Here is a 26,474-nt window from a genome sequence, read left to right on the forward strand (position 1 = left end):
CGGTTATGGTAGCACACAGACCGTACAGACCGCCATCTGTTGCTACGACGTTCAAGTTATACCGTACACGTTCTCAAGTTCAGATTGAACGCCTTGAACGCCTTGATTAATAGGCAACTTCTCTGACACAAAAGTTGAAACTCGCTTCAAATCGCTGACCCATCAACAGTGACGTCATGACACACTTTGAAATGAACACCCAGTATAGTCCGACAATCGGATCTGTGCCCCCCGTAAGATATGCGAACTGAACCTTAATTCTTTTTCAGCCTCGGCAATTCATTTCTCCCCCTGTATTCCTATTTTTCTCTTTTCTACCCCTCTCTCTTTCTCTCCCCCACTACTCACAATTTTGAGCCTTCTTGCGGGACAGTTTATTTGCACTTGCAGTCCAGTGTTGTCAACTCAACATGAATACTGTAGCACGGAGTGGTGAAAGAAATACGTATTATTAAGCAAGTAATAGCATTTTGCGTAAGTCAATCAGCGTCATTAGACCTACTTAAATTAAATTATGAATAAGTAATAATTAACCTTACAGTATTATAAGCAATATTCAAGAGACATGACACTGTTTGACGTAAGTTTGGCAACATCCCTATTCGGCAAGGTTCGTGGCCTGCTGTTTGACGTAGTGGGAGAGAAACGGGTGGAATGGGGTGAGTAGAGGCGTTAACTTTTCCAAGAACGACGACAGCGCTGAAGGGGCATAGATCCGATGGTCCGACAATAATAACGTACAGCGAGTTTGTACTCACTGTCTAGTGGTGGAATTCAGCCCAATGTCGTTCGGAAAATACCAGTTTAAAGAGCAATGGGAGAATGAATACGTCTCTATTCAAAACAATCACAAAACATGTATGAGTTCTATGTTTGGTTCTACATACATATGAGAGCAAACATTCTCGAAAATGAACTTCAATAAGAGCGACAATTTCTCTAAATTGGCAGATGCATATCTGGTTCCCTTTTTCAGGCGCAGTATAAAGTAATATAATGAAACTGGTGAACAAAAACAGAATGCAGAGATCTGGCGCACCTTGTAGTTAAAACTAAATTAATTACAGCAAAAATTTTCCTTTATATTCACATGAGAATTAGATTTGTTTTAGTTTCTAATATGAGATCAATATAGTCGATTTTACCCTAGATCTTATATACTGTACGAGGTCTGTCTAAAAAGTATCCGACCTTTAGCCAGAAAAATAATTTCAAATACCTGACGGGGTTGGGACCCTACTCCCCTTCAAAGTAGGCCCCTTGTGCTTTCACACACTTAGCCCACCGATCCTTCCACTGCCGGAAACACCTCTGGAAGTCTTCTTTTGGAATGGTGTTCAGCTCCGTCGTCGCGTTCCGCATTATCTCTTCTCTACTCTTAAAACGGAATCCTTTCAGTGGTGTCTTCAATTTTGGAAACAACCAGAAGTCGCAAGGAGCCAGGTCTGGAGAGTAGGGAGGTTAGCGAACGGTTGTAATTCCATGTTTGGCCAAGAAAGTGTGGATCAATTGGGATGAATGTGCGGGGACGTTGTCGTGATGCAAGTGCAAGTTGTTCGCCGTCCACATGTCTGGTCTTTTGAGCCGAACTGCATCACGGAGTCGCCGGAGAACATCGTGATAGTACTCCTTTGTCACCGTTTGTCCTTCCGGTGCGTATTCGTGATGCACAATTCCACGGACATCAAAGAAAACAGTCAGCATCACCTTGATTTTGCTTCGCACCTGCCGCGCTTTCTTCGGCCTTGGAGACTCGGGATGCTTCCATTGCGACGACTGTCTTTTTGTTTCTGGGTCGTACCCATACACCCATGACTCATCTCCAGTTATCACGGTGTTCAGAAACCCAGGATCAGTGTTGGCGGTGTCCAGAAGGTCCTGTGCAACGTCACGACGGAGGTCTTTTTGTTCCGGGGACAACAACTTGGGCACGAATTTCGCAGCCACTCGGTTCATGTTCAAATCATCACGCAAAATTGCATGTGCAGAATCTTTACTCACTCCAACCTCTTCGGCAATCTCCCGCACGGTCAAACGACGATCTGCCATCACCAAATTTCGCACCCTCTCAACAACAGCTGCACTCCGAGCAGTTTGGGGCCTGCCACAACGCTGCTCACTCTCCGCTGATGTGCGGCCATCTTTGAATCGGTTGAACCACTCCTTAATTTGTGTTACACCCATCGCATCTTCCCCAAACACCTGCTGAATCTTACGAATTGTTTGACTTTGAGAATCACCAAGCTTTTGACAAAATTTGATGCAGTATCTTTGTTCAATTCGTTCAGTCATCTTGCGAGAAAACTAAATCCGACAAACACTTAGAACAGCACCTTACTTGGCGACCACCAGCCAGTGACTGGCACAAGCGAATGCGGTGAAAAAATTCAAGCATGCGCATTACGGTTCCTCCTTCCACCGTGCACAGTGGCGCCGCCTTAGAATCACTACTTTGCGCGGGAAAATTTAAGGTCGGATACTTTTTAGACAGGCCTCGTATAACAAATTGCTCATCCCTATGTTAAAATCGGTAACATTTTGAAGAGAACAACCACCAGGATTGCCACCCGTCCCACATAAACAAACACGAGATGGCAGTATAGTCGCTAATACAATGCAAATGGAAGTTATGACGTGACTCATGTAATAACTACGTGGCAGCATAGTAAACCTGACAAAAGTTGTTACAGTCCACGTCACCGTTTTTGGCATGTGAAATACGTAATGGGAACGTTAAGTGCGAGTGTCTTACATTTGCTGCAGTCAGTCTGACAACTGTGTTTGGCAAATGGCTGATGTGACGTGTATAGGAAGTGGTACCACTCTCAGCTGCACTAGCAACATGTTCACAAACTGGGCACTATATATGTAGGACACACGCCAAAAACGCTGGCGCCAGCTGTGCCGTCAAAGCCTGTAAGGCCGAGCAATCTGGGTATATACGAGCCGTGCAGAGCAGAAGTGGTGTAAGTCAAAAATGGGTAATGAGGGTTAAAGTAAACATACTGTAAAATACAGCGCAAAGTAGCAATTAATACTGAATTTATTTAAACTATTAGTAGTCAGTGGATAGCTCGAAGGACATATTAATTGCTACTTTGCGCTGTATTTTACAGAATTTTTACTTTAAACGTCATTACCCAATTTTGACTTAAGGGTTCTTCAAAAAACCATTTAATTTGTTTTTCTGATGCAGCTTATTTGAAGACTGGTGACAAGCTTACTTGAGTTTCCCTGGTCCTTGACCATAGCCCTTCGATTCCAACTTGCGGTAGAAATTTCTGAGCTTCGCCTCGAAGTCCCTCCTGTATGGGGCGGGGGCCCTGGCGTTAGCACGTGACAGACCTGGTGACGCCTGGGGCGAGAGCTGCGGGGAGCCCCGTGGTGAGCGAGCTGTTGCAGGCACCACAGGCACATAGCTCATGATCTCCTGCTCGAACAGACTGCAACAACAAAGTTATGAGAGCTCAAATGTCAAGTAATTCATTATCTTCATCTTTCATGTTTTACATATTACGCAGTAGTCGGTATATTTAGCATTTAGTTGGTCTTCCTGTATTTCTATCGCCAACTCAAGAATATTTTCAACATCGTGTCCGGGCAATTTGTTCCAGGTAATTCGTCCTGCAATGTTCGAACATGAGAGAGGCAACCAAGGCATTACAACTTCGTCTTATTTCATACGAAAAACTAATCACAAGATTTGTGCTAAAATCCTTAAGGAGTTAAAACATGAAGGGGTGGGTGTGGAGGACAGCGAATATTTTTATAACGAGATGGAACAAGCACGATATGCCTCCTTCTGAATAGCGAACATTTGCGAAAAATTCGCAATACTCAAAAAACTTGAACCGAACGTAAGCGCCTGTACTGCAACTCGTCCGAAATTTGTCCCACGACAACTCGTTCCACAATTAAATATCCCGCGACAACTCGTACCAGAATTAAATTGGTCCCTTTATAATTTGTACCAGAAAATAATTAGATTATTACATTAAATGTTCTTATGTTGTTGTGTAAACAAAGACGCTATTTGCCCGAACTCATTCCAAATTAATATATACACTTTCTGTACACTACACATCGCGCTGCAGGAGAAAAAAAAACAACGGTGATGTGAACGAAGGAATGAATGTTCAGCGCTGGTCCAACCAGCTGTTGACACGCAGTACATGTTCATATTCACTAACTATACCAATAGTCCAGATAGCGGTAGGCTAAGTGTAATGCCAAAGAGGTAACGACACGATTGAAAGAAGCAACACAAACATCCATAGAGCCTTCTGCTTCCTTCGTTAATAGGCATGTCAGTGAAATTTCAAGTGAAACATACATGAAATTTTCCAAAAGATAATGTGAAAAAGGTTATCCAGTGCATAGGGACAGAATTTTCTACAAAATCGGAAAATGTTTCAAATTCTGGAGAGTACACCAGATAGATATAAAATGGATAAGGATGGGAGTCAGTGGTTTTTAAAATTCAACACAGATTCACATCTCCGAAGACTTCGCCATGGCGTGTTCTGGATTTGTGATGTAATCTTATGGTCTGTTCTTGAATTGTGCGTCAATTATACACTATACACGGCAATATATGAAGTAATTTCCGATACATCATTTATGAGAAAACTACTTTTTTAATTTGATGGGGCAAGCGAAATTAAGGGACAGATACCAATTGCAATCCTGGAGAACATAGAGTGGGACTGAAACTAGAATCTCAGACCAAATGAAATGGGGTCTAAACTGAACGGGGACAAATATATCGAGACGAATGTGTTTGGGACCTGTAGTCGGAACTTCTTTCAATATTTATATCGTAATCAATAATATTTATCTAGTTTCTTTTATTTTATTGGATTATTTTACGACGCTGTATCAACATCTGGGTTATTTAGCGTCTGAATGATATGAATGTGATAATGCCGGTGAAATGAGTCCGGGGTCCAACACCGAAAGTTATCCAGCATTTGCTCGTATTGGGTTGAGGGAAAACCCCGGATTAAACCTCAACCAGATAACTTGCCCCGACCGGGATTCTAACCCGGGCCACCTGGTTTCGCGGCCAGACGCGCTGACCGTTACTCCACAGGTGTGGACTCATCTAGTTTTATGACGTGTATTTTATCTACGTAAAATAAGTACTGGTTAAAAGATAACATAACTTTCAATATTTCAGCTCCAGAAAACGAATTCCCCTTAAATAATGTAAGTAAATATAATTTTAAAGTCTCTGCAAAAACAATGCAACAGTCCGATTCGAGATTATGGGGATTAGGAAGTGAATCGGGGTTATGAAGAGTAGTAAGTAAATCGGGGTTTATCAGTCTATCTTTTTGAATTGCTATTTTACGACGCTTTATCAACTGTTATCGTTATCTAGCATCCGAATGAGATAAAGGTGATAATGCCAGCGAAATGAGTCCAGGGTTCAGCACCCAAAATTACCCAGCATTTGCTCTTAATGCGTTGAGGAAAAACCCCGGAAAATATCTCAACCAGGATTTGAACCCGGGCCCGCTAGTTTTACGGTCAGGCATGTTAACCATTACTCCACAGTGGTAGACATTATCAGTCTATCTGCTGTGCAGGTCTACCTATGCTAACAGTTTGGAGGGGAGGTTTCAACGAAAGCTCATTAACAGATCTATAAAAATGGAACTTTTCCTTGACCGCTTTACATTATATGTCTATCAAAAATTCACTTAGACTCCCCGAAATCTGAACTTGGTTTCCTGCGCATAAGACCAAAGCTCTAGCATCAGTGGTTCTAAACTTTTTCGACTCGCGAACCCTTTCAGAAAGATCTTAATTGAACGAATCCCTTATTAATATAAATAATATTTAATAATCTTAAATTAACTTAATGTTGCTGTAGTTACGGTAAATAGATCTACCTTATAAATCCCCTCCAAAAATGAAGCAACACGAATTAAAATATTGAAACTATAGGGTGTCCCAAAAGCCTCCATACATTGAGAAAACCAATTCAAAATAGAAATGTCATATACTGTAATACGCTCAATATAACAGCTTTCAAGTCAGGCACAGGTCTGTGAATGTGTTTCAATCTGTTTCGATGCAAAAAAAAAGTTTCGTTGATTGCTGGTTGGTTGATTTTCCTTGATGGTTGGTCGAGTTGTTGATCTTTCTTGATTGTTGACTGGATGGTTGATTTTATAATCCTGCTCTGAAACGGTGGCATCCATTCAGAAACCTATTTTCGCCTTCCTTAGGAACGATCCAACTTTTTGTGGAACAATAAAGATAGGCCTTACTTACTTAGAAATGGCTTTTAAGGGACCCGAAGGTTCATTGTCGCCCTCACATACGCCCGCCAGCGGTCCTGAGCAAGATTAATCCAGTCTCCATCATCATACCCCACCTCCCTCAAATCCATTTTAATATTATCCTCCCATCTACGTCTCGGCCTCCCTAAAGGTCTTTTTCCCTCCGGTCTCCCAACTAACACTCTATATGCATTTCTGGATTCGCCCATACGTGCTGCATGCCCTGCCCATCTCAAACGTCTGGATTTTAAGTTCCTAATTATGTCAGGTGAAGAATACAATGCGTGCAGTTCTGTGTTGTGTAACTTTCTCCATTCTCCTGTAACTTCATCCCTCTTAGCCCCAAATATTTTCCTAAGCACCTTATTCTCAAACACCCTTAACCTATGTTCCTCTCTCAGAGTCAAGAGTCCAAGTTTCACAACCATATAGAAGAACCGGTAATATAACTGTTTTATAAATTCTAACTTTCAGATTTTTGGACAGCAGACTGGATGATAAGAGCTTCTCAACCGAATAATAACAGGCATTTCCCATTTTTATTCTGCGTTTAATTTCCTCCCGAGTGTCATTTATATTTGTTACTGTTGCTCCAAGATATTTGAATTTTTCCACCTCTTCGAAGGATAAATCTCCAATTTTTATATTTCCATTTCGTACAATATTCTGGTCACGAGACATAATCATATACTTAGTCTTTTCGGGATTTACTTCCAAACCTATCTCTTTACTTGCTTCAAGTAAAATTTCCGTGTTTTCCCTAATCGTTTGTGTATTTTCTCCTAACATATTCACGTCATCCGCATAGACAAGAAGCTGATGTATCATAAAGATAGGCCTAATCAACATAATTATTTTGTTTGTTTACTTTTACGCTTAATTTGCATTAAATCACATACACTTTCTAAATGCATATCTTAATTCATTTCTTTGCATAATAATAAAGACGTAAGTCTGTAATAAACTATGTTTACCATTATATATTCTGCAAATCTTGTCTGTAGGGTTACCATGAGAAGAAATTCTATAGCAGGACACGGAATCTAAAATAAGAGGACATTGCTGAAAACGGAGGGCTTTTTAAAAATTGGTATGAACAAAATCAAAGATAAAAACAATGGCTCACCTTAGTTTTCTCACTAGTTGCTGGATCAGTATTACATCTGTACCCTACTTATCGGTGGAGCTCTTTTGGTACAAGATGTACCAAATAACAATGGAACTGTTCGCAGAACATGACCTTCAAATTATATTTCACCATGATGCTACCTCTGTCTGTCTCCGTTAGCATGCGATTTCGTTCTTTTGTCCATTGAGCAGATATCAGGGAAAATACTCTCTCAACACTTCCAAATCCTAGCAATTCCTGCCCATAGAACATCCCACTATTCATCCTCTTTTACTGTCTCAGTCCCCCGTGAATGGAATTCTCTACCTCAGAAGATTAAGGGCTGCCAGACAATAACCACTTTCAAGAAAAGGCTAAACGATTTCTTACGGGCGCAGTCAAATTGAAGTTATAATTGTGATCGAGCTTAATAATTTAATTTAATTTAGGTATGACTATCATTATTATTATTATTATTATTATTATTATTATTATTATTACATATGCATAATTATTGTATTGTTGTTATGAAGATAAAAAGAATTGTCATTGTATTATATTAATTATGTGTTATATTGTATTGTATTGTAGTATTGTATTGCTTTGTATTGTATTGTGTTAATTATGTTATATTCATAGCATTGTAGTAATTTTCTATCATACTGGTTGAGTGGAAGAGAAGGCCGAATGGCCTTAATTCTGCCAGTTAAAATAAATTATTATTATTATTATTATTATTATTATTATTACATATGCATAATTATTGTATTGTTGTTATGAAGATAAAAAGAATTGTCATTGTATTATATTAATTATGTGTTATATTGTATTGTATTGTAGTATTGTATTGCTTTGTATTGTATTGTGTTAATTATGTTATATTCATAGCATTGTAGTAATTTTCTATCATACTGGTTGAGTGGAAGAGAAGGCCGAATGGCCTTAATTCTGCCAGTTAAAATAAATTATTATTATTATTATTATTATTATTATTATTATTATTATTATTATTATTATTATTATTGTGACTTGGGATAGAGAAATAGAATTGACATAGGCTATCTTTAAAGAGTTCTGAGAAATTTCAGTGCTCGCTCAACTATTGGAATTGAAGAATTTGCACCATTGTTTATCTAAACTTAAATCTTTGTCCAAATTAACTTGATTGGCATATCTTTGTACATTAAAGAATAAAATTGATAAAATAGAATAGCTTAGAATTATGAATAGTGACATTTTTTTAAGTGTAGACTAAGAATTCAATGCATGTCAAGAGGTCATTACATTTTGTTTCTTTATGTGCTCCAGCTTCAACCATTGAAAGCAGTTAAATTCTTTCATAGGTTTTCACCATTTGTTTAGATATTCTATGCATAATATCGCACATTATTCAATATTCATATTAATTCTAGTTGAAATGCGAAATGCCGGACATTTCAATTTTTTTTTTTTAAATCTTCGGAATATGTATGATAAGACTTTCCTGTGTTAAATTTCAACGTACCATGTTAACATGTTTCGACCTATTTATGGGTCATCTTCAGAACTGGTCGTTGTTGGTCTTGGCGCCACTTGTTCTGTTTCCTGTGAGGGTGTGTTCCTGTGGTATAGTGTAGAGTCAAAGAGTGTGTGTGTTTTGAAGTTGAGTTGTGTGTTGAGAATTTCGTTGGGGTGTGTTTTCGTGTGTCTGTATATTTCATATTGTTCTAGTGTGTTGAGTTTCTGGCTTTTTGGTTGGATGTGCAGTATTTCCATGTCTGTGTTGATGTCTCTGTAGGTGTGGTTGGCATTTGTGATGTGTTCTGCATATGTGGAGGTGTTTTGTAATTTTGTTATGGCTGTGATGTGTTCTTTATAACGTGTGTGAAACATCTGCCTGTCTGTCCTATGTAGAAGTTGTTGCAGGCGTTACATTTGAGTTTGTATACGCCTGTGTGGTTGTATTTGTTTGTTTGTGTTGTTTGTGTGTTGAGATGTTTTTGTAGAGTGTTATTTGTTCTGTATGCGATGTTGTAATTTAATTTCTTGAATGAAGTTGCAATTTTATGTGTGTTTTTGTTTTCGTATGTTAGTGTGATGTATTTTTGTGTTCTTGTGTTTGTGTTGTATTCTTCTGTTTTTTTGTGGTTTTGTTTTGTCTTACGTATTATGTTGGGGTTGTATCCGTTTTCTTGTGCTACGTATTTGATTGTGTTTAGCTCTTCGTTGTAATCCTGTTGGTTCATTGGTATGTTGAGTAGTCTGTGTACCATTGTTCGGAATGCAGCTTGTTTGTGTTGTGTGGGGTGGTTGGATGTGTTGTGTATATGTGTTGTTGTTGTTTTTCTGTATACTTTGAATGTGTGTTTGTTGTCTACTTTTGTTATTGTGATGTCTAGAAAATTTATGGATTTGTTGTTTTCAATTTCTAATGTGTAGTGTAGCTTTGGGTGTATTTTGTTTATGTGTTGATGTAGGTTTTGATCTGTCTTTTGTTTCCTTTGTATAGTATTTGTATGTCATCTACGTATCTGTGCCAATATATGATGTTGTCTGCGTGTTCGTTGTTGTCTTTGTTTAGTATGTATGTCTGTTCTATGTGGTGTAAGAATATTTCAGCTAGAATGCTGGAAATGGGTGATCCCAAGGGTAGGCCTTCGGTTTGTGTGTAATATTTGTTATTGTATGTGAAGTAGTTTTGTGATGATGATGTCTGTGGTGTAGATTATTTTTTAAAATGCCTGCCGGGCAGGATAAAATGATTAAAAAGGAGGATATGTCCTCCTTTTACCGGACGGATGGCAACCCCCAAATAAATAAATCGGCCCAATCGGCTTAAAGCCGGGCCCTGACAGCCCGAGGCGTTCCGACGAGGGCTCGAACTCTAGTTCTTCCAGTTTGTGGTCCGTCGCTGTGTCCTCGGAGAGTTTTTGTACAAATGTAATCTAGTTTTCGAAAAGTGGAAGGAGGAACTCTGCCGCACCAGGTCCTCTTATTAAACAGGCCTTAGCGGTCATCAGCTTAGCCCAGTGATAAGCGGGTCTATCTCGTGTCTTATCTGCGACGGCTGCTTTTCGCTGTACTTTACAAGGCATGCTTGTTGCTTATGCGGAAGTGGGAGCATAAACATACTGACTGTTCGGGGGCACAAAAACTGATGTGCGAGTAGTAATAGGCAACGCGTTATCTAGATGGAGTAGTCAGTACGTCGAGACCTAGTTTCGGCATATAATAGCTAGAGGCCATCTTTGTACGTAGAGAACTGTGATACATTGCTTTGTGCAAAGTTTGAGGCATCAGAACTTCATAGTGTTTAAATTAAAAATATTTTAATTTATCGTATTTTCATAAAATTTGCAACTTTAAACTGTTGTAGCTCGAAACCCTTTCACCCAATGATCAAAATCATGGTTTATTTTGATGCTGAGAAATTAAAGTTATATTCACAAATAAACAGATTTTCTTATTTTTTATGGAAATGGAGAAATTTAGATTTTTCCTCATTAAGACACCTTTGCCAAGGAAATAATATTTTAAAAATATATATAGTTAGATTCCGCATTGAAGGTACAACTAAACACATATTTTTTTACTGATGGCACGTTGATAAGAAGCTATTGAAAATATCAAATAAAGAAAATAAATAGTACGCGCGTGAACTAACCAGCTGACTGTGAGGCGGGAGCTAGCCGAGGTAAGCAAAGCCAGGAGGCCTAAACACGTGATGTGTCGTCTAGCAGTCATGGCTGGGCTAGCTTTATTACAGGTTTTCATAAACACAGGAGTAAAATGACGCTCAACGCTCGCTTATCTTCAGCTCTCGGCCAGTGCGTGCGGTACTGCGCCGTTCAAGTCCAGGCGTGTGAAAATAATCTAATACCCTATTGTCGTATCACTAACCAAACAATGCCGAATCCCTCTTAATAATGCAAGGTTTTTTCTCAATATTCGTTTACATTTTTACAAATTGGCAAAAAGCCTAAAAGTAAGTAAAATCAGATTATCTCTCTCTCTCTCTGTATACAATAAAAATTAGGATTACTTCTTAACATAACCTACCAAATGTCAGCTTCAAAATGAGCTCTCGTTCAATGTTCTGCAGTAAATGGTTCCAGAGTTCTGAGCGCTGAAAGAGGCTTGTTTTTATAAAATACGCTAAATTTGTCGCTCAACAATACGAAAACCGTTTGACTTTCGATAGTATACTTTTGCAAATGCAATCTCCTCAGCACCTTGTTTAAATAGGAAAAAATTGGAGTATAAAAAATGCGAGGTTTTTTACTGATCGATTTCATATGGAATAGTGCTTATATAAATGATCGAAGTTGACTTGATAATAGTCCAAAGCAAGGCTATTTTTGTGTAAATAAATGAGCAGATTCAACGCGCCTCATTCGTAGCCGGGGTTTAAAAGCAGACATTCCTTGATGTACTGGACTTCAGGTTGAATCGCGAAATACTCTGGCTTAAGATTTGGGACAAATGTGGCCAGAAGCCACCAGAAAACGGTCGATTTGACATTAGTGATTAGCCGTTTGGCATGCGACGAACCGAAGCAGAATTATATTAATCTATTTAGTTACTGCGTCAGAAGCATCTCGACACAGGAACACTATAATCAATCTAACATTGTTCCAACAGCCATCAAGAGAAGCGCCATTCAATGTTCTCACAGCGCTGATAGATGATGAAAATAATGTGTGAAGGAACCTTGAGCTAAAGAAACACGACGTGATACGGAGAACAGATTAGACATCGGAAAGTTTGCTTGACAACTTCTTTATAAAAGTGGACAATGAAACGCACTACCGCGCTCCGCAAGCAAAGTAGCTTGTTTGACGCACTTAGGAAACTCATCAAGATACTAGGTGGTACTAGGATACGGACGATTATGTGCGTTATCTTGCATATGACATGCGACAAACTCAGAACTTCGAAAGAAATTTGCTGTTCAATGTGAATGGAAAAAAGGAGACATTTAATGAATATTGTAGGTAATCAATGCAACAAAAAAGCAGCAAGTCTATTCGCTACTCGAGCCACTAATATCTTGAATGAATTTCATAAGCAATGATATTCAAACTTCATTTGTTTTTCAATAATATGTTATGGGTTGCTAAGCAGTAAGATGCTCTAGAGCAGCCATGTCAATTGATGCCCACAGGAGCAAGCGCGCGCTTTAGAGCCCAGGAGAGCCTGAGCGCTTTACAGCGGAAAGGAAAGAGACAGAAAAAAGAGGTGGTATATGCCGCTTGGTCGAGCTATATTCAGGGATGGCCAGCACTGATTCAATAGATAAAGGGAAGAGAACTTATTAAAACTGTATCCATGGTAATTTTTAGATTTGTCTGAGAAGTATAAGTGCATTATAAGAATGGAAGTTTTAATTTTAATGCTCATTTTTCACAAGTTTGATTTTTTTATTCAAAAGAAATATTTTCTCAACTTTTCGTATAGAAAAGTGAAATTTTCAGGTATAGGCCTATTTATTTAGTAGCCTTACAGAATGTTTTCGTAAACCTAATATACCGTGTATACGTATTACTGAAGATAGTGTATTGAAAATTTTGAAAATATTCGCATGGAAATTGTTTGTAAGGAAATGAATTAACAAAGCAACTACTGTTACATCATAAGCAAAAGATACGTGCCCATGTGTTGTAAAAATGTCAGCTCTGTAGCTTCAGCAGATTTCGAGAAAATAATTTAATATTCTGATGATAGGAAGTTGCTCACAAATATCACCTTAAAAGCATAATGCGATAAGAGTTTTGTTATGTAATATTAGTTACACTTAAAACAGATACAGCACCTAGGTAACTTTGCTTTGTACTGTAATATTGTTTTGATTAGTTTATTGATTACTTTTGTAAGGCTAAAGATACCATCAATATAAATTCCAACTTATCATGTCATATTCAATCTCTTTCTTTGGAATATCACTTTCTTTATGAATGATGTGTTTCATCCACTTAATACAGTATAATATTATACTACTATGGAATTTAAGTGAATATTCCTTCTTAACTCTCTATTATGTTATTAAGATTTAAAACACAAGTGCAATATTAAGAAATCAGTGTTAGTACTTTTGTTTTACAGACAATATAGATAATATTAAACAGAAAGAAGCCATATAAAAATAACGATATAAAATTTCACGTTCCGTTTGAAGTTTGTGCACCACTGTTTTCTTAATCCAACAAGTTGCTTATTCATATACACAACCCTTCCTCTTTCCATACTTAGCGCTTGATGCCCGCGCACGACGTTGAGGTCAGAAAATGCGCTTGCTTTGACATCACTGCTCTAGAGTACACAGAAATGATAGCGGACATTTTCCCGCAATAGATACCCACTTATATGTTCCACATTAAAAAAAACTAATATTTTATCACCCATAAGACGGAGGAATTAGGATTTTACCGCTGCTCATTGACTGAAAACTAGCCTTCTCTCACATTAACTATGAAAATATAATCATTACGTCTTATCACCGAAAAAATAGAAGTCAATCTCTATATCAAAGAAAAAAAAAAACACTATTTTACAACCTCATCGACGAAAATTACCATTGCAATAGCCTACCGCCTCACCTTTCAAAAACTAGACTATTCTACCATTTCAAAATATAAAACTACTATCTACCACCTCTCAATCTCAAGAACTACCATTCGACCACCTCATCCACTAAAAATCAACCATTCCACAACCTCACCGTCCAAAGAACTATCATCATTCTACCACCTTACAAGTGAAAAATGTTATCACTGCATCTCACTGACCAAAAGACTATCATTCTGTCAACTTGCCATTCCAAGAATTAGCATTATATCAACTTACCAACAGAAAAACTAACATTGCACCTCACTGACCAAAATCTATATTCCATCACAAGAACTACCATTCTGTCACCTTAACCATTAAAATCTACCATTTTGCTAATGAAAACGCTATCACTGCACCTCACCGACTCCAAAAACTACCAATGTCCCGCTTCATCATCTTACTGTTCCAAGAATTAGACCATTGTCACCTCAACCATAAAAAATCTACCGTTGTGCCGATGAAAAGCTAAAACCTGCATCTCACCGGTCACAAAAATGACCAATGTACCAATTCAACACCTTACTGTTACAATAATAAATATTTTACCACCTCACCCAACAAAATCTATCACTGTGCCGACGACAAGGCTAATACTGTACCTCAGGGCCTTAAAAAACTATTAATGTACCATTTTATCGAAGAAAAAATATCACACTAGCATCTTATCATCGCAAGAATTACTTACGTATAACTAGGGCTGTTTATTTATGGAGATCGCGAAAATCACGACATAATAGATATACAATAGATTTTTACTAATCTTTACGAATTAAATGATTCTGATGAATAATATGCGGATAAAACAATCGTGACAAATCGCGAAATAGAGTTCTAATAGCGAAATATGAACACATTCGTGAATTATTACTATTGCGTCGTTTTATAGCGAATTTCATATTCTGAGTTTTTTTTTTCGGATTTTTTTTCCACTTGAATCTGTTATATATACATTACATGGTATTCCAGGTGTTCTGATTACATTAGTGAACTTAAAAGATGAAGAATTCAACATTTCACTAATAATTTGAAAGTGTTAATTGGAGGGCTGCAAGTTTTTTTTTTTTAATGAATGTGTGTTAAATACAGTCTCAATCCAACAAATACCATCATTATCGAGGAAATAATGTTGGTAAATGACTTTATTTTTTATAAATTTTATAAGTGGACAATACTGTTATAAACAGGAGTCATCCTGAGCTGATCAAAGCAAAACTACAAATTGTACTGAATTTGTCTTTCATTTGTGAACATTTTCACTAATTTGCAAAACGGGATGAAAAATTGTTAAGAGCAAAATCTCAAGAGAAATACCAGAAGTAAACTAAATATAAATTACGTAAACAACAGTGTTGAATCCAATGTAATAAAATAAATATATCATGGCAAATTTTACTTTTTTTTGTGACAAAAACCTGGCAACCCTACTGACAGCTCAAAAAAGGTTTTGCATAAGTACCACACACTAAAACCATTATTAATCCAACAAATATTATCTACTGGCCATACCGCACCTTTACCAGAATCCAACGGACCTTCAATGTTAATTATTTGGAAAATAATATTCATACTGAGTTAATACTCCAATTCCAAAATAATTGTATTTTCAAAAAGTTCCATTAATCTCCACCAAGAATACAAATCAATCTCCAACAATCTCCGCCGACACCAATATTAAAAAACACAAATGATAAAATTAATCTCCATAAATACCTGTCCCTGATAATGACTCTGGAATACTTTACCGACGGAAAAACGAATATTGCACCTCACCGACCAAAATCTACATTCCACCACCTCACTGAAGAAACTATAATTATATCGCTTTACTGTCCAAAAAAAAAAACTGCCATTCTACAACATCATACACCTAGATATACAATTCTACCACCGTCGACCGGGCATACTTTACACAAGGGGGGTAACTTTACACATTTCTAGAAAAATGGTGTATAACAGCTTTAATAATGGCACACACTTCAGTCTACCACACATATGTGCTGTTGTCACATAGAATCAGTTCCACGGAGTTGCTACACATTGTCTGTAATGTGCTGCCTTCTAAACATTTTTCCAGAAATGTGTAAAGTTACCCCCCTTGTGTAAAGTACACCCGGTTGACAGCACCTTATTGATTGAAAAGTCAACACTACACCTCACCGACCAAAAACTACCATTTTACCACCTCATCGACAAAAGTCTACCATTACACTACCTCCTCAACTAAAAACTACCATTGTAGGACTGACTTCATCGATAAAGAACTACGAGTCACTAAAATGTAATTTCAGTACTTTGATTTTCAACGCGAAACATTTTGATTATGAAGAACTGTGGAACTAGCCTGGAAATGAAACTCGATTAACTAAAGAACCAAACGCCAATTCCTTGTCAGGTGATCGACATCCCACGTAGAAGATAAACCATTGCACTGTGTAAAAACAAACACACTAGAGCACATGTTTCAGAACTCCACGGCACGCACGTGTACTTACAGAGAGAACAAGATGCCCAGAGTCTTGGTGACAAGACCCATGCTGCACACAACCGACGCGGCTCAGGCCCTCCCGGTAACTGGCCAACTGACTGGAGGAAGGAGGAGGAACGACTGAGCGCTGGAAGCCACCCCACCCCACGCAAACAGCGCAACAATCACAAACTACACCGCGAAATAAAAACCGTGTGATGGATGTCTACGCGTTTCGAAACAATTCCCACCTTTATCATGTTGCGAACTCTGTTTCTGTTTAAAGTGTATTTTCTTGACTAGTTATTTAAGATATACTTAAACAGGGGCGACAAACTTCCTACGAAGGGGAAGACCGTAGATTCTACCTCTCCCCATATACCTTGACTACAACGTGTGTTTACAGTGTTTAACACTGATTTACTGATTTATTGTACAGGGACATCATTTTATTTTTACTAACATTTTTAATATTAACTTTGCCTATACTTCTGGATCAACGCCGTTTGCTACCTCTTCCACGACTGGAGTTCGAGGATACTGGCATAATATACAAACAAATCACTTTACTAGGTATAGGAGGGAAGAAAAGTAGTTCATCCATTTACGTAAACTAGGAAATATCGCGCTTTTGAGTTTGATCATTTTCATTAGGTTTTGTTTAATCAAGTACAATACAGCATTAAAGTCGCGACGCTGTTATTCCCGGCGTGACTCCTCCTCTTTGCTTACGTCTTAGGAATGAAGGCTCTATAAAGTCTACGTAGATAGTATCGTTCGCCATCTTTGTTCTTTCATTGCCGAGCTACCATACGAGGAATCTATTTGCCACACCGTTAAACATTTTCATGCCGTAGCTCCTATGATAATAAATCAAACGCACTGTAATTCAGCAAATAATTGAGCGGCAAATAACGTCTTCGTGTGCTTTCTGCGAACTCCAACGAAAGAGCCAAAATGGCGGGCGATTATATTACTTATTTATCGAGCCTTAAGAAATGAATAACGTCTTCCTCAGCGAATCACAAGACGCACACGTTTAAATGTAGCCGACCTGCAACGTGATTGGCTGCCGGAAATTAGAGCGACGGGACTATAACAATGACTGTTTTTACTAACGAACTGAGCTATCCATGCGGACGTATTCATTATGCGGTGTATATTATACTGTATAGAGCACACTAATGTACAATATAGAGAATGAAGTTAAATTGAAAAATAATCATAATATGGATATTTAAACACATTTTTAAAAATGGTGACCGTTCATTTCGATACCCGCTTCAGTTCTAATGTGCATATTATAGACTAATGTACCTAATCCCAATTACCAGTTTCGTCCTTCGTACTAGTAACTCATGTTGAAATAATTCTGTACCTACTCTATAAAAGAGTACCTTACGTACTGTAAATTCAATCTTCACTTCTGGCCGATCCGAAAAGATAAAATTACTCAGACATGCTATCTACTGTCCGTCCAAGTGGTTATGTCGTAGGGTCGTAGAAAGGGGGAAATCACGTGACAGTTAATTACTTAAAGAAGGCTCTTTTATTTAAGTTATTTTAAACAGTTGTATAATATTACGTAGACGTCCAGTTCCTAACAGAAATTAATGTTCTCAGAAAAGAGCTAAGACAGCCCAGCCACTAGCTGGCGAATAAAAGCTGGTGGGGGAAACCGGGATACGACGTAGACAAATGGACGACAGTACCTGTGCGAAAATGATTCAATATCGAAAGCTCTTTCGTCACTGGAAAACGCGAACATATTTTTGGAACGTACTGTTTACTATGACTGTATATGCGGTCTTGGATCTGTGTGGAGGACGGTTGAACTTCATTAGTAGAAGGGGTGGGAATGAAGTACATTCAAAAACTCAGGTACAATAAAAATTGAAGTAAACATAAAATGATGTCCCTGTACATGATTGTCTGTTGTTTTATGTCGGAGTGGGTCTTCCTATTGCACATGTCTCTCTTTATTTCGGAAACCTACATTAGTAGACCTCGGATTTTAGGTTAAGGGGTTAGGTACAGTAAAATTTTTGGAAATATTCAACATTTTTTTCCTCCATTACTGTATATTGTACAATAATGAAAATTGGTATGTGTAAAACACTGTTCTTCTGCTATAAGAAAAAAAAAATAGTTTTACGGTTAAAAAATTATATATATATATATATATACATATATATATTTTTTTTTTCAAAATTCAAAACGGTGGCAGTTCACTGTGCAGTGATGAAGCGTAAATAGCGTGAGCTAACCAGCTGAGTGTGAGGCGGGAGCTAGCCGAGACAAGCAAGGTCAGGAGACAAACACGTGATGTTTCGTCTAGTAGCGCATAGCTGGGCTAGATTTATCACAGGCTTTCATAAACACAGGAGTAAAATGACGCCCACCGCTCGCTTATCTTCATCTCTCGGCCAATGCGTGCTGTGTTGCGCCTTTCAAGTCTAGGCGTGTGAAAATAATTTGTTTAATACCCCCGAAACTTATTGCCGTGACACTAAGCAAACAATGCCGAATCCCTCTTAATAATGCAAGGTTTTTTCTCAATATTTTTTTACATTTTTACAAATGGGCAAAAAGCCTAAAAGTAAGTAAAATCAGATTATCTCTCTCTCTCTCTCTGTGTATACAACAAAAATAAGGATTACTTCTTTTCATAACCTACCAAATGTCAGCTTCAAAATAAGCTCTCGTGCAATGTTCTGCAGTAAATGGTTCCAGAGTTCTGAGGGCTGAAAGAAGCTTGTTTTTATAAAATACGCTAAATTTGTCGCTCAACAATACGAAAACCGTTTGACTTTGGATAGTATATTTTTGCAAATGCACTCTCCTCAGCACCTTGTATAAATAGGGAAAAAATTAGAGTATAAAAAATGCGAGGTTTTTTACTGATCGATTTCATATGGAATAGCCCATAGGCATCCATAGATAGTTGCTCACCACTAGGATCGCTAATATCGCCTCATTACAGACAATGAGAAATAGTACCAACACAGTCTATTGTTCCTAGCACCCTCACAACTCAAGCTTCGTGATTGTATATATTAGACTGTGCTAGAAATGCCACCATTCCAAACTGATTCACTCCTCCTTCCTAACATTTCCAGACCTTTATTTTGAACACTGCTAGACAGTGCGTATGTACTCGTGTCTTGGACCTGAGAGCTCAGACACCGCAAAAACAAGAAGCTGCCTCTCTGCTCTGATGAATCGCTCTCGGGGCGGGGCGCGAGCTGTTTCCGGTTACACAGCTGTTCACAACCCGCGGCTCGCGACTCCCTAATTGTCGTATATATCTAGTCTTTAAGGTGGGTTTACACGTTCATACAACTTGTGTACATTGCTAGCGTCTAGCACTGCAGCTTGGTACAGATTTTCAATGGGCAAGGAGCTCTGTAGTCATGGCAACATTGAAACGCCTTCACTTGTTTTCCCGTAAGACCAACCGTGTTTTCCTGTGTTATAATTTTGAGTATAGTAAGATAATGCTGTAATAATAATAATAATAATAATAATAATTTTTTATTTTTATTTTATTGAGTTATTTTACGACGCTGTATCAACATCTAGGTTATTTAGCGTCTGAATGAAATGAAGGTGATAATGCCGGTGAAATGAGTCCGGGGTCCAGCACCAAAAGTTACCCAGCATTTGCTCAGATTGGGTTGAAGGGAAACCCCGGAAAAAACCTCAACCAGGTAACTTGCCCCGACCGGGATTCGAACCCGGTCCACCTGGTTTCGCGGCCAGACGCGCTGACCGTTACTTCACAGATGTGGACAATAATAATAATAATAATAATAATAATAATAATAATAATAATAATGCATGTTCGTGGTGAAATTAATGAAAATATATGGTGAATACCGATAAAGAATTGTTAACTTTGTCGCTTTGTGTTAAAGCGAAGATGATGGTATAATTTGAATGTTTTTTTTTTCCTAATTGATGAACATTTTTCATTTTTTGTTTGTAGAAATTCCATTGCCGCACCAAGTACATAGGATATGGCGTTGTTAGCAGAAGAGACGATACTAAGGGATATGCTATTAGAGCTAAATGATTGCTGTGAGCAGTATGGGATGAAGATAAATGCCATCAAGACGAAGAGCATGGTCATAGGAAGAAAAGTAGAGAAGGTAAACTTGCGAATTCTAAATGAGGCAGTAGAGCAAGTGGACAGCTTCAAATACTTGGGGTGTACTATAAGCAGTAACATGAGCTGCTGCCAGGAAGTCAAAAGGAGGATAGCAATGGCAAAGGAAGCTTTTAATAGAAAAAGGAGCATCTTCTGCGGACCTCTGGAAAGAGAACTAAGGAAGACACTAGTGAAGTGCTTCGTGCGGAGTGTGGCATTGTATGGAGCAGAAACATGGACATTACGACGAAGCGAATAGAAGCATTTGAAATATGGATATGGAGAAGAATGGAGCGTGTGAAATGGACAGAGTAAGAAACGAAGCTGTGTTGGAAAGAGTGGGTGAAGAAAGAATGATGCTGAAACTGGTCAGAAAGAGGAAAAGGAATTGGCTGGGTCACTGGCTGAGAAGAAACTGCCTTCTGAAGGATGCACGAGAAGGAATGGTGAACGGGAGAAGAGTTCGGGGCAGAAGAAGATATCAGATGATAGACAACATTAAGATATATGGATCATATGAGACAAAGAGGAAAGCAGAGAATAAGAAAGGCTGGAGAATGCTGGGTTTGCAGTGAAAGACTTGCCCTTGGGCAGAATATTATGAATGAATGAATCATAATAAAAAGTAGTTAACATGAATGGCCATTTTTGCAGATACGAGGTATCACTTCTTAGCCATCATTATGTAATTAAATGTAGATTTTCGAAAGAAAGAAATAAAGAAAAAATGAAGAAATTATCAGATAAAGCATATGCATAACTATTTTGTAAATTTGTCGAAAGCTATTTTAACTTAAAATTCATGTTATAAGAATGCAATAATGATTTGTATAGAGCCATTATAAGGAATTTCTACGATGAAATCTTAGCAATATTTTGGGAGTTCTAAACCCGGTTCAAGAAGAACCTCGTCTTCACCGTAGGTTATTTACGGTGATGCTAACCTTGGTCTTCGTCATGGCATTTCCTTTTAGTGAATACTTGTACCACATATCCAGAAACAGAAATTGGCGAAAAGCGTGAGTCCCCCACAGGGTGTGAACTCTTCTGGCGCTCCAGGAGACGCGGAGAAAATAGCGGCGCTGCGTCGGAAGTCCCGCTGCGGACATCCTTGAACGTCGGGAGGGCGTCCCTGCGTACAGATTTAGACTCCCTGCACTTTGTGGGAGCGTCGACGAGACTGCCACATCTAACTGCTAGCTGCTTAATATACAGCATTTCCCAGAAGTGACACGAAACTTCAATCAAAATTGAACTAATGGTCTGCAGGAGCAAATGCTGCTGGGGGAGGGGGTTATCGACCAATTCATTCATTCGTTCACAGTTTTCTGTCCAAGGGCAGGTTTTTCACTGCAAACCCAGAATTCTAAAATATTTCCTATTTTCTGCCTTTTGTCTCCTCACATGATCCATAGGCCTATACCGGGCCTGCAGAACCCGTAAGTAGGGGAAATATGACGTCAGCATCACTCCACTTCTATTGGGGATGACTGACTTACACGTAGACTTGTTGACATTCGTTGCATGTTGGAAAGTTTATCAGTGGCGGCACTGTAATTAAAAAAAAAAAAGATTGTAATAAATTCATTGTATTTATAATGCGTTATGTCGTTTCAAGGTTTACGATTATGCTAGATTTCCTGTCGGTAGTTTCTTTGAGATTTCTTTGCACCTAGCCTGCTTTAGATTTTCGAAAACTTTCCTCCTTTCATCACCTACGGAAACATAAATTTGTAGAATTTAAGTAATTAACGTTGAAAGTTTATATATATATATATATATATATATATATATATATATATATATAGGCCTGTGTGTGTGTGTGTGTCGTCGACACCTGTGGAGTAACTGTTAGCGCGTCTAGCCGCGAAACCAGGTGGCCCGGGTTCGATTCCCGGTCGGGGCAAGTTACCTGGTTGAGGTTGGGTTTTCCCTCAACCCAATATGAGCAAATGCTGGGTAACTTTCGGTGCTGGACCCCGGACTCATTTCACCGGCATTATCACCTTCATCTCATTCAGACGCTAAATAATCTAAGAGGTTGATAAAGCGTCGTAAAATAACCTAGTAAAATAAATAAAAAAATATATATGTCACTATATATTTCAATACAAAATGAACGAGTGATGTCCTTAATTTAACAATACATAAATAAATAATCGATATACAAGAGATAGGTATGGAAGTAAATCCCGAAAAAAAAAAAAACAAAAAAAAAAAAAACAACCAATTTCTTTTCCTATTTTTTTTTTATTTTAGTAGGTTATTTTACGACGCTTTATCAACAGCTTAGGTTATTTAGTGTCTGAATGAGATGAAGGTGATAGTGCCGGTGAAATGAGTCCGGGGTCCAACACCGAAAGTTACCCAGCATTTGCTCGTATTGGGTTGAGGGAAAACCCTGGAAAAACCCTCAATCAGGTAACTTGCCCCAACCGGGAATCGAACCTGGGCCATCTGGTTTCACAGCCAGACTTGCTAACCGTTACTCCACAGGTGTGGACCTTTTCCTCTTCTTGATCAGTTTCAGCATCATTCTTTCTTCGCCCACTCTTTCCAACACAGCTTCGTTTCTTATTCTGTCCACTTCACACGTTCCATTCTTCTCCATATCCACATTTCAAATTCTTATAGTCGCTTCTCTTCACTTCGTCGTAATGTTCATGTTTCTGCCCCATACAAAGCTACACTCCACATAAAGCACTTACTAGTCTCTTCCTTAGTTCTTTCTCCAGAGGTCCGCAAAAATGCTCCTTTTTCTATTAAAAGCTTCTTTGGCCATTTCTATCCTTCTTCTGGTTTTCTAGCAGCAGCTCATGTTACTGCTTATAGCACACCCCGAGTATTTAAAGCTGTCCACTTGCTCTATTGCCTCGTTAACGTCCAGAATCTTTTACCGTGGAAAGACTAATATACCATGTTTACAGTTTTTCTCGGGAAAGCTAAATTCTGTTGCTTTCCTCACACCACTCTCTCTTTCGCATCTTAAAAGTCCCAGCGGGCCCCAGCGTGGAGGTGAGGAGAGTGGGTTTGACTAACTAGGCCCTCCGGACTTCATCGAAATTCACCTCAAGGGATAAATGTCAGTTCTATCAGGGTTTTTGACCCGATGAGAGACCGGGAAAATCCTAATTAGCCTTTGCAGTTTACATTATTTTAAATCGCCCACTTGGCCTTATCGCCTCTGTCCGCAATGCACGGATTCCCTCCAGGATTCTGGCCAGAGAATTCTAAATGGATTTCCGTACGGTCCATGATGAAAATAAAGAATGTCCCGACAATTATATCGACTGCAAGGTCTCCAATTGCTGTAATACTGAAGGTATAAATTAATAGGTGAACGCGAAGCTTATTTTGTTAGTCCAACAGTATGAAGAACTTTAAAATTGATCTATAGTAATGTCACAAGTGGTCTGAGATTTCCTCGAGTGACATTTATTAGGCCTATTTCTTGAATAAAATAAAAATGTAAATAATATATCCCTAAAATTCGCTCACAAAATGTTAATAATTGTATATTTATGAATACTTAACCTATTCAGACATTGTGAAGTCGAAATAGATTACTGCAATAAAGAAATTGAATGTTATTCAGTAATGCCAATTGAGAAAAGCGAAATACAGGTTTAAAAATGTTAATTACATGTACTTCGCTTTTCTCTTGTTATTATAACAGAAATACGCTTTCATTATCTGCTGAAATCATGTATGTATGTATGCATTTATTCACACTGCAATGGGTATATACCCGGTGGCAGTGGTAACTAATTACATTCAATAATGACAATAATAAACTTAAAATTAAAAATACAATTAATAATAATAATAATAATAATAATAATAATAATAATAATAATAATAATAATAATAATAATAATAATAATAGGAACAGAGGAACATCCTTCCTCAGACGGAATTCGGCTTAAGAACCGTCACATACGGTATGACACTTAACGGACATTCGCATCTGGATCGTCTTTGTTAATTTAAGGGGACCAGATACGATGGAGTGCCTTACATTGGAAAAAAGTGTTTAATTTAATTTAACCATTTTATAGTATAATTACAAATAACCTGATTAATACATTAATTAAATGAACAATTGTTATGAAGGAGTGTCATTCTCTTTAGATACAATGAACATGGAATCAGAAGATGAAGATGTAGATGTGGAAGTAGGATTTCGTATTTTATTTAGTACAATGGATTCATGCTCATCGATTTACGTAGAAACAGTTGGCCACACTGACTAAACAAAAGAACGACCATGCGATAAATTGATAGTGATAAATCGAGCTGCAGAAATTATCGCGATGTATGACTGTGATTGGTTGGAATTCTAAATTTCATTACACTTCATTGGCCGAAAATGGAATGACGTCATATAAACGAAATAATAATAATAATAATAATAATAATAATAATAATAATAATGATTTATTTTAGCTGGCAGAGTTAAGGCCGTAAGGCCTTCTCTTCCACTCAACCAGCAAAAAGTGTATATACATATGCATGAACTTACAAAGAATCCAACAATTTGATTGAGATGAGAGTTACATGTATACAAAAGTTATTTACAAATTAAACAACAAAATACTATGAACTATTAATTAAACACTGAAATAAACTGTGTAGCAGAATTAAACTAAAATACATAGAATGTTAATATATTTCAAATAATATTAGATAATAGAAAGAGATTATTACGAGACAATTAAAATACAGCACAATCAGGATGATGTCTAAAGAAAAAAGTAACAATGTAGTCAGTGATAGTTTAAATCAGTATGATTGGAGTGAAATGCTAATAAGGTTATCTTTTAAGCTGTTCTTGAAGGTGTTTATTGTCTTGCAGCCCCTAATACTTTGTGACAAGGAATTCCATTGACGCGAGGTGGATATTGTAAAAGATGATGAATAACAAGATGTTCTATGAAGAGGTATACTTAGCGTGCCACAGATAAGTGATCTGGTATTTACGTCGTGGTTAGAGTATAGATAAGAGAAACGAGACGAAAGGTAATTTGGTGTTGAAGTGTGCAGAATTCGAAAGAGTAAAGACAAAGAGTGTAAAGTTCTGCGTTCTTTAAGTCGGAGCCACGAGAGACTTGCGAAGGACGGTGATATGTGATCATACCGTCGGATGTTGCACACGTATCTGACGCACATATTCTGAGCTCGCTGTAACTTGACTGACAATTCAGAACTTAGGTCACTTAACAAAACGTCACAATAATCGAAGTGCGGCGTTACTAGGGTTTGCACTAGGGTAAGGAAATAGTCAAATTAGAATTACAGCAATGTAATATGGAAAAAAAAAAAAAAAAAAAAAAAAAAAAAAAAAAAAAAAAAAAAAGAACATATGGGGTGAGATTGGGGAAATATTGACTCAACCAGGTATGTCCTTCATAGTTTATTTAAGTTACAGGGATATTCATTTTATTTCCAGGTTCAACGAAATACCGCACTCTAGCGGTAAATTACAACACTATAATAACGAGCCGAACGAATTTTTACAAGTGAGCGCACGTCTACATTTAATGTAAGTACAAGAACTTCGTTACATTAACACGAACGTAATCCGGTCCATAGCACGTAGCCAGATGAGCCGGAAAGTACTTTTTCGGTATCGCGGAAATTGGAAACTTGCATTTCCGCCAAATTCTGGAAATCGATTGCTTACATCGCCGCGATACGGTACTTCCTCCCAGCTCCGTATTTTTACCGACAATCGCATGGGTTTGTTTATGCAGCTATTTCTGCACTAGAGTGGAGCAATGGCCATTTCCCCCCCTTCAATCCTCATTCTCGTCACGTCGCCTGCACCACGCCCTGCCCGCTACGTTCCCCAAGAGACCACTCGTCCCAGAGGGA

The 26,474-nt window shown here is 38.0% G+C and overlaps 1 protein-coding gene across 2 annotated transcripts in view; it reads right to left on the bottom strand.

Annotated features, from left to right (window-relative positions):
• Nucleotides 1-26,474, bottom strand: part of LOC138700984 (E3 ubiquitin-protein ligase HECW2-like) — a 334,303-nt gene that overhangs the window by 23,100 nt on the left and 284,729 nt on the right. For both annotated transcript variants that reach the window (XM_069827443.1, XM_069827442.1), the window contains one exon: nt 3,225-3,443. In XM_069827443.1, coding sequence (XP_069683544.1) covers nt 3,225-3,443 — 219 coding nt within the window. The remainder of the gene's footprint in view (nt 1-3,224; nt 3,444-26,474) is intronic.

The sequence above is a fragment of the Periplaneta americana genome, chromosome 6, assembly GCF_040183065.1.
Source record: "Periplaneta americana isolate PAMFEO1 chromosome 6, P.americana_PAMFEO1_priV1, whole genome shotgun sequence".
Lineage (NCBI taxonomy): Eukaryota > Metazoa > Arthropoda > Insecta > Blattodea > Blattidae > Periplaneta > Periplaneta americana.